Source organism: Tauraco erythrolophus, chromosome 12 (genome assembly GCF_009769465.1).
Source record: "Tauraco erythrolophus isolate bTauEry1 chromosome 12, bTauEry1.pri, whole genome shotgun sequence".
Classification (NCBI taxonomy): Eukaryota; Metazoa; Chordata; class Aves; order Musophagiformes; family Musophagidae; genus Tauraco; species Tauraco erythrolophus.
In genome coordinates this window covers 221,624-240,198 of record NC_141476.1, presented here as the reverse complement: position 1 = coordinate 240,198, position 18,575 = coordinate 221,624, and the positions used below count along the sequence as shown (strand labels likewise).

At 36.2% G+C, this 18,575-nt stretch overlaps 1 protein-coding gene across 6 annotated transcripts in view; it reads right to left on the bottom strand.

Annotated features, from left to right (window-relative positions):
* The window catches only part of NR2C2 (nuclear receptor subfamily 2 group C member 2), a 37,614-nt gene that overhangs the window by 16,448 nt on the left and 2,591 nt on the right, over window positions 1-18,575 (bottom strand). For 5 of the 6 annotated variants that reach the window (XM_086619337.1, XM_086619340.1, XM_086619341.1 and 2 more), the window contains exons 2-7: window positions 17,788-17,871; window positions 8,690-8,800; window positions 4,825-5,025; window positions 3,527-3,629; window positions 2,304-2,483; window positions 47-194 (exon numbers count right to left, since the gene is read on the bottom strand). In XM_086619337.1, the coding sequence (XP_086475463.1) occupies window positions 47-194; window positions 2,304-2,483; window positions 3,527-3,629; window positions 4,825-5,025; window positions 8,690-8,800; window positions 17,788-17,847 (803 nt within the window). In that variant the 5' untranslated portion in view covers window positions 17,848-17,871. Of the gene's footprint in view, window positions 1-46; window positions 195-2,303; window positions 2,484-3,526; window positions 3,630-4,824; window positions 5,026-8,689; window positions 8,801-16,355; window positions 16,456-17,787; window positions 17,872-18,575 lie in introns of those variants that run through there. The other variant, XM_086619339.1, reaches the window with a different exon arrangement.

Sequence of the window (18,575 nt, the reverse complement as noted above, 5' to 3'; positions counted from 1 at the left end):
TGCACAAATAACCTTAAATAAGACCTGTTAAAACCGAAGTACTCACCGCGTCCCATCTTTATCTGCCACAAACGTTGGAGTTGCTATTAGAGGGCTTCGTAGATCTTTTCTGATATAGATTTTTTCAGTGGAAGCTGCGCAGTTGGTTGGTTTTTCACGTTGCACATCAAAAGGCTTTCTTTCACTTTGAACCGCTACATAAAGATAGAAACATGCAGATTTGAAAGGAAATAATTCAACTGAAAAATACAAAAAGAAAGTAGAATTCTCACAGGATTTCAGCTCGCACAGTTATGATGGTGTATCAGCTCAGTGCAAAACTGGAAACTTAATATGAAGACTGAAGTAACACAGGCTCCACTTTTAATGTAACTGTGATTATGTACATTTTTAACTAAGAAAGTCACAGATTGACTATTTGCTTTAAGTTTTGCTAAACTGGAGTCAAAACTTGCTATTTCATTGGTATTTAATAAGATGGAACATTCTGCAAATGTATCTTCAAATTATTTTTCACAGGTAAAGCTATACCTAAATGTTAGACGCAGTCATACTCTGGATGATTCAAAACAATGCAAACCCAGAACAAACACAGAAAAAGTCAAGACAGACAAGTTACACGAGAGATGCAGGTTAATTCCGTGGGAGGTGAGTCTCTGTGTGATACACAAGTCACTTAGATCCATTCATTCCACCCAGTTAGGGAACAGTGTTCCAAAACTAATCTTTTCAGAATTTAAAATATTTCTACTTGATAACTAGAGTAAAATAAGCTTAGGATCCAATGTGCCAAACAAGTGTGGTAAAACTTTTGATAAAAATAGTAAGAAACAGTAACTTTGTAATTTTAAAGGAAGTGAAAGGTGCATCTTTATAATATTAAAGTATCATTATTAAACAGATACAGAAAGTTATCTGGAATCTAAGTCACTAAGCTTTACAAACTCCTCTATAGCTTGGCATAACATTTGACTGCATAGATTTTTCACCTGAAAATGAGGATAATAATATAAGGAATTTTTAAGTGTGTTGTACTAATATTAATTCCCATATGCTTTGCAAATGTAAGGCATAATATAAATGAAGACAATATTTCTGTGCTATTCATTGTAGCAATTAATCATACAGCAGTTATTGCTCTAGAAGATTAACACTATTAACAAGCAAACAAAAAAATTCAACCCTCCTTTATAGCCCTTGTGAATGTAACAGTAAAACACATGAATATGTCTCCCTTTATCCTCATAACCAGAAAGAGTTATTTAGTTCCTGATTTTATTTTTGCTAATATTGTTACTGTCAGTAAAATTTAGGGGCTTAAAAGTAGGTATATCCATTTTGTTGGCTTGATGGATACATATTAATCAGAAACCTGATCCAACGTCCAATAAAGTCAATGAGCATATATCCTAATCATATTGGGATAAGAAAGGTTTAGCTTCTGGAAATGAAGCAGTTTCTCTTGTACAAATGTCTCCCTCTATACTCAGCACAGTGTGTGCAAAGCACAACAATCATCACTACAGATCTGGAGTTCCAGAGTGCAAATACAACAGAGACGTCTCTATTGACACCTTAAAGTTCTGCCTCCCTTGCACTCAGTGGTTGGAACTTATCCTGCCTAGATCAGAGCGGAAGAAGTATTTGTTTCTTCACCTGAAATTCTCCATAAATTTACCACAGAACAACCAGACAACAGGCTTCATGAAGTGCTGGATTGAAGAAGCAGAGGTGGCATAAACTGGCAACAAAATATACTGAAAGAGGTGTTTGAATGCTAGCACTAGAATTGTATGAAGCACTGCATACAAACATAAAAGTATATTGCTTGAAATATGACAGTTTATACAATGCCTCGTAATACAATGCTCACAAATGACCAAATTAATATAAAAATCATTAAAAAAAGACATCAACTACTTTCTGTCACTGGATGAAAAAGCAGCAAAATTAAAACAGAAGGAAAGTGGATTCTGAACATGGAACATTAGACTCAGATTGTGTCCACCCATGTTAAAATATTTTGTATTATAAACATACAATGTGTTTGCAACATGCGTTCTCAGTGAGGCTCTAAGCGGGCTCCTCAAAGACTACAGTAGTACGAGACAGGGTTTAAAATAAATCACTGCTGCACCTCAGACAGAAAATGGTGATGAAAGGTGCAGTAGATGCTTTAGCTGCTGAGAGTTCTGTTTCCTTCACACAACATATACCAAAATGGAGAGAACACACTAAAAAGTGGTAGTCCACATATTTATTATTTGATAGGCACAGTATCACATTGGGTACTTAACACTCACATTCCATTTTCATGCCCATCTCGAGACATTTCTTTAGCCTACAAAACTGGCAGCGATTCCGATGGTGTTTATTGATGATACAGTCCTGGTTGCTACGACAACTGTAGGTCAAATTCTTCCTTACGCTCCTTTTAAAGAAACCTTTGCATCCCTCGCAACTGACAGCACCATAGTGACGACCTAGGAAACATATATATTGTTACCAGATGGAAATTACTTATATTTTAACATAAAAATATTTATCTTAAGCAAGTAAAGCATTGTAAAAGTCACCTGTAAATTTATTTTGTATTCTTACCATCATTTTGGACCGTGAAAACATTGTTAAAGTCTTACAGGATGTTTTTTTGTTTACCTATTGTCAGGGCTTTTTTGGTGGCAGAGTGGAGAGAAGAGAGGAAGGCTAAGCCTATTTCTGAATGAGAGGCCTGTGAAGTGGTAGTTCCCATTCTGGACAAGTACAGATGCAATTCTATCTGCTGTTACAGACTACAGGATACATTAAAAGAACATACAGGCTAAGTGTTTAAGTAATTTCAGAATATAAGTAATTTTACAATAAAATTTGAAATGCAATCTTAATTTAAAACTCCTATACATATCAATTCTGGTATTGTTTTAATTACATAAACACTTAAAAAAATAAAGCAAGACAGAAAGGTGTCTTCTCCGTTGCATGAAAGTGCAGACTGCTTCCTTGGCTAATGTAGAAATTTTACCTCATAGACTCCTTGTTACTGCATGGATCTGAAATGCTGAGGATTCACTTCATCTATACTTGCCTTTTTCTTTGATAGTAAAAGACCAAAATCTAGTGGGAAGTCTTTAAGTTTGTCAGAGAGCACTAAGAAGTATTTTCCTGGAGCATGTAGGCTTTTCTAGGTGACGTGTTTATTGCACGGTTGCCCACAGCTGTGAGGAACTGGACTAAATGGTTTAAATAGTCTCTTTTAGTTATCAGGAGCTATTCAATCATTATTTTGTCTTTCAGCACATGCTGATTTATCATACACTCCAGTCGAAGTACAAACTGATGTTCTTCCAAGCGGAGTTTAACTATTCTGTACAAATACAAGGTATAATCTTATCTTTTTCCATTTTAGACTCAATTGCTTTTGCCATCACCAAGGCTGAAATCAGTCAAAATACATGAAACCTCCTCCCTTCACCCCAGTCATCCTTTCAATCAAGTTTCTTGAATGCTACTTTCTATGCTTCCTTACCTGATGCTTTATCACCACAGACTACACAATATTCTACTACCTGGGGCCTCTGAACATCAGCCTTTCCCAGCAAACGTTCCACCGAAGCAGAGTCTGTCACTATCTAAAACAAAATTCCAGAACAAAAGGAGGTAATTATCCAATATTTCTTCTGACATGAAAGTAAGGAGGCTTTGCCTACAGAAGATTGGTGTAGAAACTGGGAAGAGGTGGCCGAATCTAAGAATAAGTATGACATGTGGAATGAAATTAAGTAGTATAAAATGCAAGTTAATGAGAGTTTTTATGTCAACTGTGAGACTGTTTAAAGTCATAGCAAAACAAATCCCAAATAAAACTCCTAGCTTTTTTCATTACAAATAAGTTTCCTTACTTGTGCAGGCAACAGTATCCTTCCCTTGCAATTACTCTTAAACAGCTGCTGTATTTTAGCTAAAGATGGTTGTATTTCAGATGCTGTTCACATTTATCCTTTCTCTAGCTATTAGGGGCATATGGTTCAGAGGGGATATGAATAATGGGGATAATGAAGCTGAGCTTCATTACAGAAACAGTTTAGCTTCTGAAGGCCTTGGATTCTAAAACTTCTGTTCAGAACATTCCACTTAACACAGAAAAATTTAAAAAAAATCCACCCCTCCATCAGATAATCCATTTATCATAGTAAAATAAATTTTAGAAGACTTAATAAAATTTATCAAATATTTAGGTAAGAATGATACTTCTCCCTGTAAAATATTCTCTATTGTAACTGTAGCAATAGCGACTAGGCACCCTTTTTTTAAAGAATGCTAGGAAGAAATCTCAAATTTCACTAGAGATAGATTACTGTTTATATAATTTGTTTTGCAAAGCTCTCATTGGTCTGGACTATGCTCAAGACCCACAAACAACAGAGAACAGCTTCTGCTCCAGAGGGCTTTTACTGCAATGTCTTGACACTGCATTGTGAACGTAAGTTTGCTCAGGTGAGTTGTATCTCTACGTATATGCGAATCTTGAGCAGACTGTCTGAAATCCTGGCACTCCTCACAAGCATCATCTAAGTATTTGCTCATGTCTTTGGAATTTTAATGAGGACACACAACAAGGGGTGACGAGTGCAACGGAACACGTGACGAATGTGAAGACAGGAGGATTTATGATTGAATAGCAAAGCCTACAATTAGTATGGTCTGATCCATGTCATTAGATCTTTAGAAAACTATTGCAATTTGTCTTAAAGCAATAGACTTAAATAATCTAAAAACCTAAAACTGAAAACCAAAAATCTGTTCTATCTCAGTTACTGTACTTACCTGAATTCTGCCTGGCACAATGTTGTCCGTGGTGGTAAAGATAAGCTGTTTGGCATTAGATGTCTCAGGTGCTGCCAATATCACCTTTCCTGCACCTGTTCCATCTGGACTGGCTAAAATAAACTGTTGCTTTGGAGACACAGCTGAGTCCACTGCTGTCACTATTTGGATTTTTTGACCTGTTTGCTGATCTGTCACAATCTGTAAAACATATCGAAGAATTTTATGAGCCACAATAAACTTTATGTTTTAAACTTTTCATTCTGTCTCAGAATTATATGATACACTCTGATAATTGTCCTTGTTATTTATTATTTTGCTATTTGTACATTTATTACACTTGTGCAAAGTTACTGCAGCTACCTACATAAGTGCAAAACAACAAAATCAAACTAAACATATAGGTATATAATACATACGTATCTCATACCTACTGCATAGATGGAAAATACTAGACAGAGTTGTGAAAAGTGTGAGTCTGATGTTGTTAATAATGAAGAGATATGTGGAGATCTGGTAATCATATTTAACTGTTCAAAAGGAGTTAGGTATAGTGGATCCCAGATAGAATAAGAACAAAGTGTAAAGAACAAAACGTAATGTTAAGAACCACAGCTGATGAATCGCAGGTATATATGCAGGGTACACTCTGCCTAGTGACACGGCATCACAGAAATTTCATAGAATCACAGAATATCTTGAGTTGGAAGGTACCCATAAGGATCATGGAGTCCAGTTCCCTGCTCCTCACAGGACTACCTAACACTAAACCGTATGATTAAGAGCATCATCCAGATGCTCCTTGAACTCTGACAGGCTTGGTGCCATGACCACTTCCCTGGAGAGCCTCTTCCAGTGACTGACCACCCTCTCAGTGAAGAACCTTTTCCTAATGTCCAACCTGAACTTCCCCTGAAGCAGCTTCATTCCATTTCCTCATGTTCTATCACTGGCCACCAGAAAGAGATCAACACTGTCCCCTCCGCTGCCCCCCCGAAGAAGTCGTAGGGTGTGATGAGGGCACCCCTCAGCCTTCTCCAAGCTGAACAAACCAAGTGACCTCAGCCACTCCTCGTAAGTCTTGCCCTCAACACCCTGCACCATCTTGGTCACCTTCCTCTGAACGCACTCGTAAGAGTTTGATGTTTTGCTTATATTGAGTTGCCCCAAACTGCACACAGCACTCGAGGCAGAGCCGCAGCAGTGCAGTACAGAGTGGGACAATCACCCCCCTCAACTGGCCGTGCTCGACGCACCCAGGACATAGTTGGCCCTTTTAGCTATCAGGGCAAGCTGTTGACTCCTGTTCAACTTGCCATCAACGCAGACCCCCAGATCTCTTTCTGTGGGGCTGCTCTCCAGCCTCTCTTCCCCCTAGCTGTACGTATAACCAGGATTACCTTGTCCCAAGTGCATAATCCAGCAGTTGCTCTGGAAATAAATTTCACATACGGTTGGTGATTGCCCAGCTCTCTAGTCTATCCAGATCTCTCTCCCTCTACCCTCAAGGGAGTCCACAGCTCCTCCGAGTTTAGTATCATCAGCAAACTTATCTAATGTACATTCAACTCGGGCCTCCAGATCATTTATAAAAACATTAAATTAAAAATTACTCCAGCTGACAACCAAAAAAATAGTGGTACATTCTTGAGATTTGTATTCATTTTGTATGCACCTGACTGTGAAAGCTATTTTGATACAATTGATCTATGTATTTGGCTTAATGTCAGAGTTAAAACTCCTACTGAAAATAAAACGTGAAGTCAATTTACACACATATTAAATGGACTGTATAAGGTGCATTTATTTCCCTAATTTTCATTATCTAGACTTTCCATCTAGCTGTCATGTCCTTTTTGTGTAATATGTCTTACTTTCTGTAAGTTCAGTATGATAATAGTTTAATAGCAAGACTATGCTAACAGTTTTACTAAGCTAGAATGCCTTAAAAAGGCATTAGAACTACCCAAAGCAGGAGTTGAATTTACAGAGCTGATGATTTTTCTAGATTACAGAAACTCTTCAGGAAAGAACATTTTGTGATTACAAACCGAAAGAAACCTGCACAAAGGAAATGGTACTCAAAGGTGAGTACTACTGAATTTTGGACAAGACAGAGCTTTTCAGGGACTCTTTGGATTCTTGTATTTACAGAATAGAATAAACTATTTTAGGTCTAATACGCATAAACGTTTCAGTGCGTAAGCACATGGAGTTTGCAAACATAAAGTTCCAAAGAAGCTCAAAAGTTAAAGAACAATCGTTACCCCTCAGTCCCATTGCTGTACAACTGTTAAGTTGTTAAGCTCCCCAGCATTTTCCTTGTTGAGATTTTTCAGTCTCCATCATTTTCATACAGATCTTAACTAACAGGACAATTCACAGTGAAATCTAATCTTGGATTACAACTGACACCACTACGATATTGCCTGTAGTTGTTTCGAGGAAGCAGGAATACTCTTTTCTCATCCTAGTATTCTCCTTCATCATGGAGTCACAGCATTTTTCCAGATATATCAGTGATATAAGGAGGTAGATTATTTTGCAGAATTGAACAAAAATTACAATGTAAATACCTACCTTATGAATGCTGAATATTCAGAACGCTTCAGTTATACATGTTGTGAGAACATCTACCTTGCAATGAAATATTGATACATATTGATATGGTTACTCTACCAGGTAAAATAGAGATTATGTTACCAGACAACTGTATCAAAAATAGAAACCTTCCATCATAATAGAATCTTGAGAATCTGCATGTGAAACAGTAAGGCTGCCTGATTCCACCTTTTGCTGATAACATTAAGGAATAACATCTTAGATAACATATATAGCTAAAAGTTGTTGATACCTGAAGAACATCTCCTTCGTGCTGTCTATAAAGAAAAATCATAGAGACTTCTTTGTAATTTTTCATGGATCAGATATAAGCACTGATGATAATAAATAACTAAGATTAAAGAAAAAGGCTGGATAAGAAATGAATGACATTTAGGTCCATAAGAAAACTAACGATGTATGTAATTATACATACTGCAATTTGAATCTTTGAAAATAACATTACTATACGTGACACAATTTTTTCTGTAAGTATAATGACAATGTCAAAACCTTTTATAAAGTGTTTTCAGAGCTGTTCATAGGGGCACTACCCAGCCACCCTGATCAAGACATATTCCAAGAAGAATCTGTCCTGTGAAGGAGGCTGCATTGCCAGGACTGTTCCAAATGCCCTGGACTAGAAGATCCTCTTCTCCAGCACCACCTCTGGCAGAAGTACATGGGATTATTGTACTGGACCAGAACAAGGACGAGGAGGGCAGAAGCTCAGTAGTGCAGTACTGCAACGCTCTAGTAACATTAATACTTAACAATTCTTATATAATTTCTCACTGCATACGTTCTGATACACGAATGGTATCTTTGTATCATCTATCAGTAACAACAACCCACTCTGCAGCATTCCCAAAGGCCAACTTTATCCAGTCTCCCACTGGCTCATAAAAATGGTCGGGAGACAGAGAGAGAAAGAGGAATGCCCTTGGAGATGATCTTGGGTGTTCTGTTGACAAATGTCTGTCCATTTGCTGTGGCTAAAGCTTAGGAGACTTGCACACATAGGCTAAGTTTAAATTCTGCAAATATTCCTCACTGACCACATCATCAATACAATTATTATGTACAGCTAGCTAGTCATCACCAAATACATGCTGAGGGAGGAGAATTCTAGTTTGCACTAAGGATGAACTGTTCTCACAAGATTTAAGGAAGTCTTCCATAGACTTCAGCATGTTTTTTAATAAACCTAAGTGGAAGGATGAGAAAGAAAAGAACATGTAACAGTTAATCAATGAATTTTTACCTGAATGCGTTGTGGTGAAGCTACAGAGGAGTCTGTAGAAATTATCTGGATACGTTGGGAAGGGTTGGTCATCACTGGAGATTCAGATACTGAAGCCTGAACAGTCTGCACCTGTAAATAATGCAGAGAGTTTTAATTTACTGTTACAGTACCAAACACTTTAAAAAATACATATATTTATTAAAGATCAGATGTCCCTATAGCATGGAATCTAAATTTATTGGAAAGGTTACAGTCATTTAACCAACTTGGATTTGCTTTCAATGAATTATCAGAATATTGGCTTTTTTGGGGGAACAGAATGAATCTGACAGATGACCAAAACCACAAAACCAAACCACCATCACCACCCCATCCCAAATAAATCACTGGATAATTACTATATGATCCTTCAGCTTACTGAAATGTAGAAATACTTTTTTCAACTTTCGATTACGTATTTGCCTCACTATTTGCTTCTATAAAAACAAATACACCATATACATAATAATTTATAACGTTAAATATTTCAGCTTTTAATAATTTTGAAGTATTTTGTGAACTACTTTTTTAATTTCCAGGTGGCTGAAATTTAGAAAAGCTTTCTCTAGGCACCTAAATAAAAATATCCTCAACTCCAGGTACATATATGGGACAAGAGATATATAGGATCTGCTGGAATAGTGCACAGAACTCCTATCTGGCCACACCGGCCTTTAGTTTTTTTTTCTCTGACCTTATTTCATCGATAAAGCCTTCTGAAAGTGTGGTGTCTATACAGCTCACTTGGAGAAAACAGCAATTTCATTTTTCAAGAAGAAGTAAGAATAATTTTAACTGTCCAGTATTTTTAAGGTAAAAAGTTAAAATTAAGATGGCTGGTTATCTGGATATCTGTGGTTTAGATAGTAGAATAAATCAGAATTTGAGTTGTTTAGTGTGCTCATATTCCCTCCCCAGTTTTTATTGTCCCCCAATTTCTATTTTTCTACTTCAGAGTGGTGCAGATTTTTTTCCAGAATCTGTACTCCAACAGATCACCAATACATTCAGCATGTGTTCAGGTGTATGTGGTTAATTCTTGTTATTCTAGCGAGGATTTCACTAGCATGACAGAGATTGAATGTGGCACTACAACTGAACACTATTGTTTCTTGTTCTATTCCATATCATTCTAGAACACCAAACTACAATGCAAATCTAGTTCTGAATTCCTAGAAAAAGCTTGAAAAACACCCCTTGCATAGCTATTTTCAGAGCAAAACTGTTAAATGTTAAATTAAATATGCAAGATAACATTGACTTGACAGCATTTATCTTCTCTTTACAGAAGGGATATGGCATTGGCAATGTACATTTACACACATTCTGCAGTTGTGCATATTTAGACATTGTGCTTGTTCATTCTCAGATTTATTGACGCAACTGTTAGCACTAATTGTTACTTCTTAGTAATTGTAAATGTAGTATAGATGAAGCACGTGTATTCTAGTCCTTACAGTCAGCTCACAGGTAGAAAGGTACTGCTTGCCACTCCCCACAGCCATCCAATCTCATGTTTATTAAGCTTAGGATACACAGATGCTTATGAAAAGTACCTTATTTAGAGTTAGTGGGTTTTTTTCAGATACAAACATGAGCTGAAGCTATTACGTCAGTCTTTAACATAGAGAAGTATCTGTAAATGTAGATGTCTACATGTATTTCTTTCACTATTCTCACATGCATTTTTGCCATTCTTAGGTTGGAACCTGACCACACAAAAAATAGGGCTTAATTGAACAAAATCAAAACAAGGTATATCAAAATTATCCTGGAAGTTCTTGAAGAATTAGAACATGGTTAGTTCCAGATTTCTTTTTGTTTGTTTTGTTTTCAGTAGAGTCAAGGGAAAGCTGAATCATTCTGCTACTTCTAGTATAGTAACTAGAAGAAAATTACATACATCTGTTTGTGCTGTACTCATCAGGGAAGCTCTGCTTTCTTGGTGCATTTTACAAGTTACTGGTCTGTGGCATGGCTCAATGTTTTGACACTCGTGAGAAAATTCATAACAAAAGACAGAATTTGGTTCTAAAGCCATATGTTCACCAGTATTTTCAAAAAAGTTGCAAAAATATTTGAACTACAGTTACTGCATACAAGACACTAGTATTTTGGTGCAGACTACAGCAACTCCAGAGGTGTCATTACTGTCTGCAGTCAACAGCAAAACACGGATACTTTTTCAGTCACGTTCTTTACTGAAAACTATTATATAAAATGATGGAAAAACACAGTATCATTTAAGACTGCTGACAGCAAATTTTACAAATGCAAAATATCTGAATAACAAGTGTTGTAAATTCTTACAATATGATATAAATTTCTACACTCAGTTTAACTCATAACTACTTATTTGACAGCAATGAATATAGGCCAAAATTCTGTTCTTTAGAAAAATGTTCTATAATGTCAATGACTTAGCAGCCTAGATTTTTACATAAGTCTGCCCCATGCTAAATAAATCTTACTTACATTTTAAACAGGTTTTACATTTTGATAATTTCATAATTTTAAATAATTTTATATTGTAATTTGTATCATTTACAATACTTGTAAATTGTGATTGTAAACAGTAATTTGGGTTTTCAAAAATACCTTCTAAATACACATTTACATTGTCCCACAGAATCTACAGGATTGTGTATAGTGTATTGTAATAATTGCATTCTATATGGGAATTCGAGAGTGCCAAATTAGTGTTTGATATCAGCACTGACATGTGGGCAAAACCAGGAAGCTCACAAGTTGTTTTTATTAAATCTTCTTTTAAGCAATCTTGGAATTATTTGTTTATCAAAACCTACACAGCTGGACAACAGGGTAGTGTCAATTTACTCATTATTTAAGCTTGTGTATAAAAATCTTTGTAAGATTTCCTGTGATGCTAAGAAAGAAAAAACAGTTCAGATAGCGAGGAAAATTTATTGCAGTCTCTTTGGGAAAGCAAAGGTGTTAAAGCTATACTGTTCTACTCTCCTATTGCCTGTACCATAAGTAGTCCCATATACTGTAAAAGTATACCTAAATTGAACATACTGTTAGTAGTCCCAGAATATGTAACACTTACTTGAGATAGCTTATATAAATACTATAGGAAAAATTAAGCTATCATTAACTAGACTCCCAAATAAATTGAATCAAAGCCATCTGAAAGCAAATGCCTTCTAAGTACTTTTATCAGGAAGATAAGTTTAGCAGTTTAGCATTATATTCACGTACAGGATTAAACATAACTGACTATTCTAATCTGTTGTTCAGAAGAAACTTGACACCATGAAACCTGTATCATGTTTAAAGCAACTGCTTTGGAAGCTGTGTGCACAAAAACCTAGTCCTCCAAAGTCAATTACGGTATGCTTCTGTAATTTTAAAATATATTTTTAAAAATTAAATACACTTTAATTTCTTTAAGACTGGAAAGAGTCTCAAATAAGACTTCATATTCAAGAAATGAGGAAAGAAACAAAGTAGGCCATATATCATAGAAAACTTCAGCACACCACATTTTACAGAGGCTTGATCAATAATCACTTAAAAGTAACCACTAACACTATGCTCAGACATAGTCAGAAAATAACACATATAATGTACAAGATAGCTCAAACCCCCTTGATTTCCCTACACAAAACACATCAAACACTTTTTTAAGAGACGGGGAAAAATAATCTGCTTTAATTACTTCGTACTGTTTGCTTCCTGGAGTTCCTTAGCTGTACACTGTACAGACTCTCGTACTTACAGTGTCAAATTCTTCCTGCAGTCTTATTTACATTTTTCCTCAGCAAACCTCTGAGGGCAAAACAATCCGAGAGAAATGTCGAGGTCACTTTTAGTCAAATCACAGATATTTTCAGCCAGTCTCCATTACTGAGGATTGCCACCACAGAAAGCAGCCAGTATTGTTTTAAAATGCCCTCTCTTATGACCCTGTTCCTCTGAAGGTCAAGTGCACTATCATTCCCTGTAACCAAGGAAGCAGAATTGACGTGTTCCTGCTGTTTTGCCAGCTGCTGAAGGAGTTTGTCTAATAGTAAGATTAATTTCATCTGGGAAGACAGTCCCAGGTTATCAAGCTCCCCTATGCTCTGTTCTTAAGCCCCTCAGCCTGCTCTCTCTCAACTGTGAGCCAGCAAAATGAAATCAGAGAAAAGAGTTCGCCTGTATGTCACATTATTTTCAAATCAGCAAAATTGAAAGGAATTTACCTTTCCTCCTCCCTGTGGAGCATCTTTAGCCTTAAAGTTCATTAAGCTAACGTATTTAAAGGAACACAGACCTTTCTAAACTAGTCTAGGGCTCTCAAATATGAAGTAGCATAATCAGTCTCAATACACGCGAGAATTCATACTGTGAGGTCATGACGCACGTGTGATTAATTAGTTTAAACTCTATAACAAAACATCTGTATGAGGCTGCAGTGCAGGCTGACAAATAGTTGAAAAGAGAAAACATTTTTAAATTCTGAGAAAGTAAAATTTGTTAAAGTTATGGTACATAAAGTTTTGGGAAAAATGACCATGTACTTGACACGTTTTAGAACAGTGAACTTGAATGCAGTGGACTTCCACTACAAAGCCTTATGCAACAAATGCATGACTTAGGTGTCAATTTTAAGTAGCACTGGTATTTTATTGGAACTTCAAGGACTCTTAAACCTAGCACAGAAATGTGCTAGTTATTGAAATTAGGCTCTCTACTTGATAGAAAACACAATTATCTGTTGTACAACTCTCTAAAAATAGTATCTATGAATAATTACAATAACTACAGGAGTATATTTACAGCATGGGTACAAGGTGAATGTTAGATCAACTAACTGTGATCTAGTGTTGGGGAAAGTATTATACCTAAAACGTGAGAAAACGCAATGAAACTGTAGTTGGATTTTCCTTGTACTTATTATCTGATATCACATTTAATAACCATGTCACTCTAGACTTTCATTTGTCCAGTTAATTCAGGAAAGATGTTTATGATGGCTGATTAACAGCTGGTTTTTCCTGGGACAAAACCAAAATCCTGAATACTTTATCACTACGTACCCCTCTGTTCAGAAGCAGACTTTCCAACTCTAAAGTGTGGAATAGCTGTATTGCAAGGAGATGGTGGAATCCTTGTAACACTTCAGTAGAGGTGATACAAAAACACATAGTAAGAAAGAAAGACTAAAAAGTTGCTTGTTCTCTGAATCAAAAGACAAGCTAGCAAAGTAATCTAAATTTCAAATAAAACATGAAACCTGTCAACTACAGTGTACTAACAGAGTTAGTAGTAATGTAGTAGTAGGAGTTAGTAGTACATTAATTAGTTACTAATGTAGTTAACAGCTTTGTCACAAAGCTGTCATTTATGTACTGCCTAGAAATGTCTAAATATATTTCTTTTACAGATGTAAGATATATCTAAAAAAGGTTTCAGCGATACTCTTTGGAATTAACTGTCCTGACCACTTGGGCCCTTTGTATAATGGCACATAAAATTTAGATCCACCACGAAAGAACTCATCTGTAGTTTAAATGCCCTAACAGGATTTTCATGCAATATCTTGTATGAGCCACATTAAGGCAACAGTCATGGAAGAATTCTTGGCACATCTGCATCCTAAAAAAATCATAGACTATGTCTTACATAACACCCCAATACCTATATTCCAACAGCAGCCATGCCACATCTGGTCACATTCTTGAATTCAGAGGCTGCCAAGCTTACTGCACGAGCCAGGCAAGATCTCATTACTCCAACGCGCACTTCGAGCAAGATGCCTCTCAGACTGACAGTATGTCTAGGTCTTATGCAATTAACAATAACTTGAGAAAAGACGTATTTGAAGCAAAAATTGTTTGAGAAGACTCAGCATCAAAAATCCACCTTGAAAATTCATCCAGAAATGCGAAAACAGCCAATAGTAATAATATTAAACATAAATGGCCTTATTTCACACTTCTTTCATTCTTACAACAAAGCAAAAACCTATTCCATCACAACAGTAGTGCTTCTACTCTCCTTTTTCAGCAAAGCGTGCTTCATCTGGACTTAAACCTAAACTGCTGAACTACTTATGACGTACCATGTCAGAGAGATCTGAAAAGGGTTAAGAAATACCTTATGTGACATATATGCAGTATTTTTTCAGTCCCATGGCAAAACATACTTTCAGAAAGGTCCAAGGTTCTGACAGGTTCTTATCAGGGCACTGAGGGAACTGAACGCAACTGAAATCCTCCAGCAATGCAGCTGGCATAAAAGAGACCCCAGTAAGCACAGGGCTCAATACAGTCATCTCCTCTGAGTCTCTTCCTATAGCCTCTGACAGATAAAAAGGATGCACTGGAAATACTTTGTGGCTGTCACTTAACTGGAAGGGGACAGTTTGAGCACCCATTAAACGTTCTTCCTGGTCACATCAGAGCTGATGTTGGAAAGAAGAAACAGCCCTTATTCCTCCCCACGTGACAGACCTGTTTAAAAACTTAGCATTAAAAACTAGGGCGCTGCACAGGGAATACATCTCCACTTCATAATCAAATACGTTTTCTTAAACAACATACAAATCAAACCTAAGTTGGTGCTGGGGCTGAACCTGGGCCACTGATATATTGCACAGACAGTACTAAACAAATACTTGACAAATGCAGTGTTATTTATTTTGCATTAAGGCTAAAGCATTTTTTATGCATTTCAAAAGCTACTCAGGATGAGGAGGAATTGCTGAAATTCCCTCTGAATCCCCTGGCTGCTCTCTGTTCTACGGTCTCATGAACTGTGAGTAAAGGCAACTGCAAACACTAAAAATGGAACTCTTCTCACCCAATCTGTTCAGAAATGTGCTGTTGGAAAAATGCAACAAGCAACACTGCTATAAAGCAGAAGCAAGCAACAGCAGTGAAACCATTTGAAACCATTGCAAGGATTATAAAGTCCTAAAAACAGAAAAACTACAAAATACATGCAATACTGGAGTGCGCTCAGTAACTTCTGTGATACATTCAGAGTTTCATGGAAACCAAACCTGATGAACTATTGCTCAAGTCAGAAAAAACACGTATGCCCTACCTATCAGACATGAAAGTCTGATCTGGTGCTTGGCATCATAGGTTCAATAAATCCATGCAATACATATGTGGCAATTATGTTGAAAAATGATGCAGACATAGCTAAACCCACCAATATTTGCATTAAATTATCCTGTTGCAACTTGTCTCTCATCATTCATAACTTAAAATTCAGGGCATGATTAATGACTCTCTCTCTCCTTCCATTTAATTTTCATCAATGAAAAATATGATATTCTGAAAAATACTCTCATTTATTAAGGCCAGTGCCAAGTTTCACGCTACATTCTCTCTGCGAAACAGTGAGTACAAACAGAATTTTAGCATACTGCAAGAAAACTAGTAACATAGTCACCTATATTAAAAACTGTATCTGACTGAAGACACAAATAGCAGGCAGGCAGCCCGCCACTCATAGAGAAATGGTACAACATCAACACAGTCATAGCACAAATTAATTCTTAATGAGATAGTGCTGCTTCTAACTGTTTTTCCATGAGCAAAGTTTTCGTGGTGTTATGCAGTGGACAGGCATATAACTTAAGGAGGAGTTGAATACTATAAAGAGATGAAGCCCTCTATTTACCCACCGGCCAGGAAGAAATCACAGAGCTTCATACACTCTTGAGATGGAGCGACCTCTCCAGTGGCAAGATACAACCATCACACTATGTTACCACGGTGCATTTCCTGCACGAGGAATTACAAATGTCACATATTTTATGTGCCTTAGATGTGATTATAGCACTCAAGTTCTACCAAAATAGTATAAGGTTTGCCAGCATTTCCATTACAGATTTTTATTTCCAAGTTTGTTTGGAAGTGTTTTTAAAAAATGCAGCTTGCCAAATTGCTATCTGGTATAGTAAACTAGAGTGAAAATCTGCTTGTTGGTTTTCAGTGGGAAATCATAGAGTTTTTTGAAACTACCCTTTAGATGTTATTTCCAGGATACTCAGTAGGCCATTTTCCACACTACTTAAAAAGAATCAAAATTATTGCTCTCAGTAAGGAATCTCAAATCCATTTCCGAAAACACAATAACCCACGTATTTCCTTCGTATATAGAGCTTCTTCTAGGACTAAAAATATTTTAATTTTATTAATTTTCTGATATATAGGTATATATAAAGTACATACATGCACACATAAAATCAGTAGTTTGAAGCTAAGCTTCTTTAGACATTTCATTACTTTTATGTCCTTTGAAATAAATAGGTTTCCTTCATAACCATATATAGTCAGGTTGCATACTAATTTACTAAACTGACTTGCCCACTGTGTACATATACATATATGTGTGTAGATGTGTAGTAAATTTGAAGGATATTAAACCAAATAATTTTAAATAGACAAAATTCTAGTTTATTTTTTGACTGAAGTTTGCATACTGAAGGACATAAATAGGTTATTTCTGTGGCCATGATCACATGTAGTTTTAGTGTTTACAAGTGGATTTAGACATTTTAGCTGTTAAGCATCCAAGCTTTAGTGAATATACATCAAGACATCACTTAATATCACTTTAAGTAGATTTTGTGCTCTTTTTCTCATACATGTAGGCAGCAAATATAAAGCCTGATTTAAATTAATCATCCTACTGTGAATTCAATAGAGTGCATAAGTAGAACAGGTAAATTCAAACACTGTTCTGGAATTAGATGGCAATCCAAGAGATAAGCAGAAACCTCTCACGTCCAAAATAGTCAACCTAATGATCAAGTGACCAGAATTTTTGTTGTATTAATTTTTTATCAATCTATAATACAGTCAAGTTTATCTATAGCTCAAGTTGAATTTCCTATTTACATTCCTAGTATGGGGGCCACCAGAATGAAGTAAGGTAAACAAACCACATACTGGTTGCACTGGTTTCTTGTCTGTCCCCAAGCGTAAAGCAATACTGTTCTATAAAGGTTCTCTGTTCCATTTATGCTTAACTGTAAACAGCAAGGTCTCCCTAACATGTTTTTCATTTCAGAAGCTCATATACCAACTGTTGTGATATCATCTGTCACTCACCTCAGCCACCTGCTGAGTCTCCACTACCTGCTGAGCCAGCACCTCCATATTGGTTGCCATGGTGAAGCAAGATCATTAGAGAACCTGTTTGAAAAGATGCCAGCAACTTCCATCAGGCACAAAAGTTATGGGTTTTTTTCTTACTAGTAAAGAAAGCTCTGATATGACTTTTTGATAATTTACTGTTTGATGTATCTGATAAATGAGAAAATATGACATGGATGTGTGTGTGTGCACACATACATCTATACACATGCATACTGGAACCACACTGTTCAAAAAGCTGCAGCACATAGTTATTCTTTTCCTTTACAAAGCCTCTAATATACTATTTTTATTGTTACTTAAGCTCCAAAGAAGATATTTCATGAATTAGAAAGGACTAATTTGAGCGTCAACTACTGATGCAGTTTGTGGAATTCTCAGATCTATAAGGCACTTTCCTCAACTGAAGGGAAGAGAAACCTTACAGTCAAACTGCTTCTACACTACATGCTGAACAAGGAAACAGCAATCAAAGAATGCTGTTTTGAGCAAATTTTTATTGAGTCATTCCATCAAACTGCCATGTTCATCCCTATTCTTCTGGTAATCTTGCATAATAAGGGAAATACACTGTCACATCTAAAATGTATTTTCTATTAGCTAAACTATTTTTTTTTATAATGTGATAGTATTATCACTCTGAGGAGAAAATACTGCAGAATTTTTTTATCCTATTGTGAGTGTCTGTACCTTCAACTTCATGCTCTTCAGGGTTTAAAAAAAGAAAAAGACAAAATGAATAG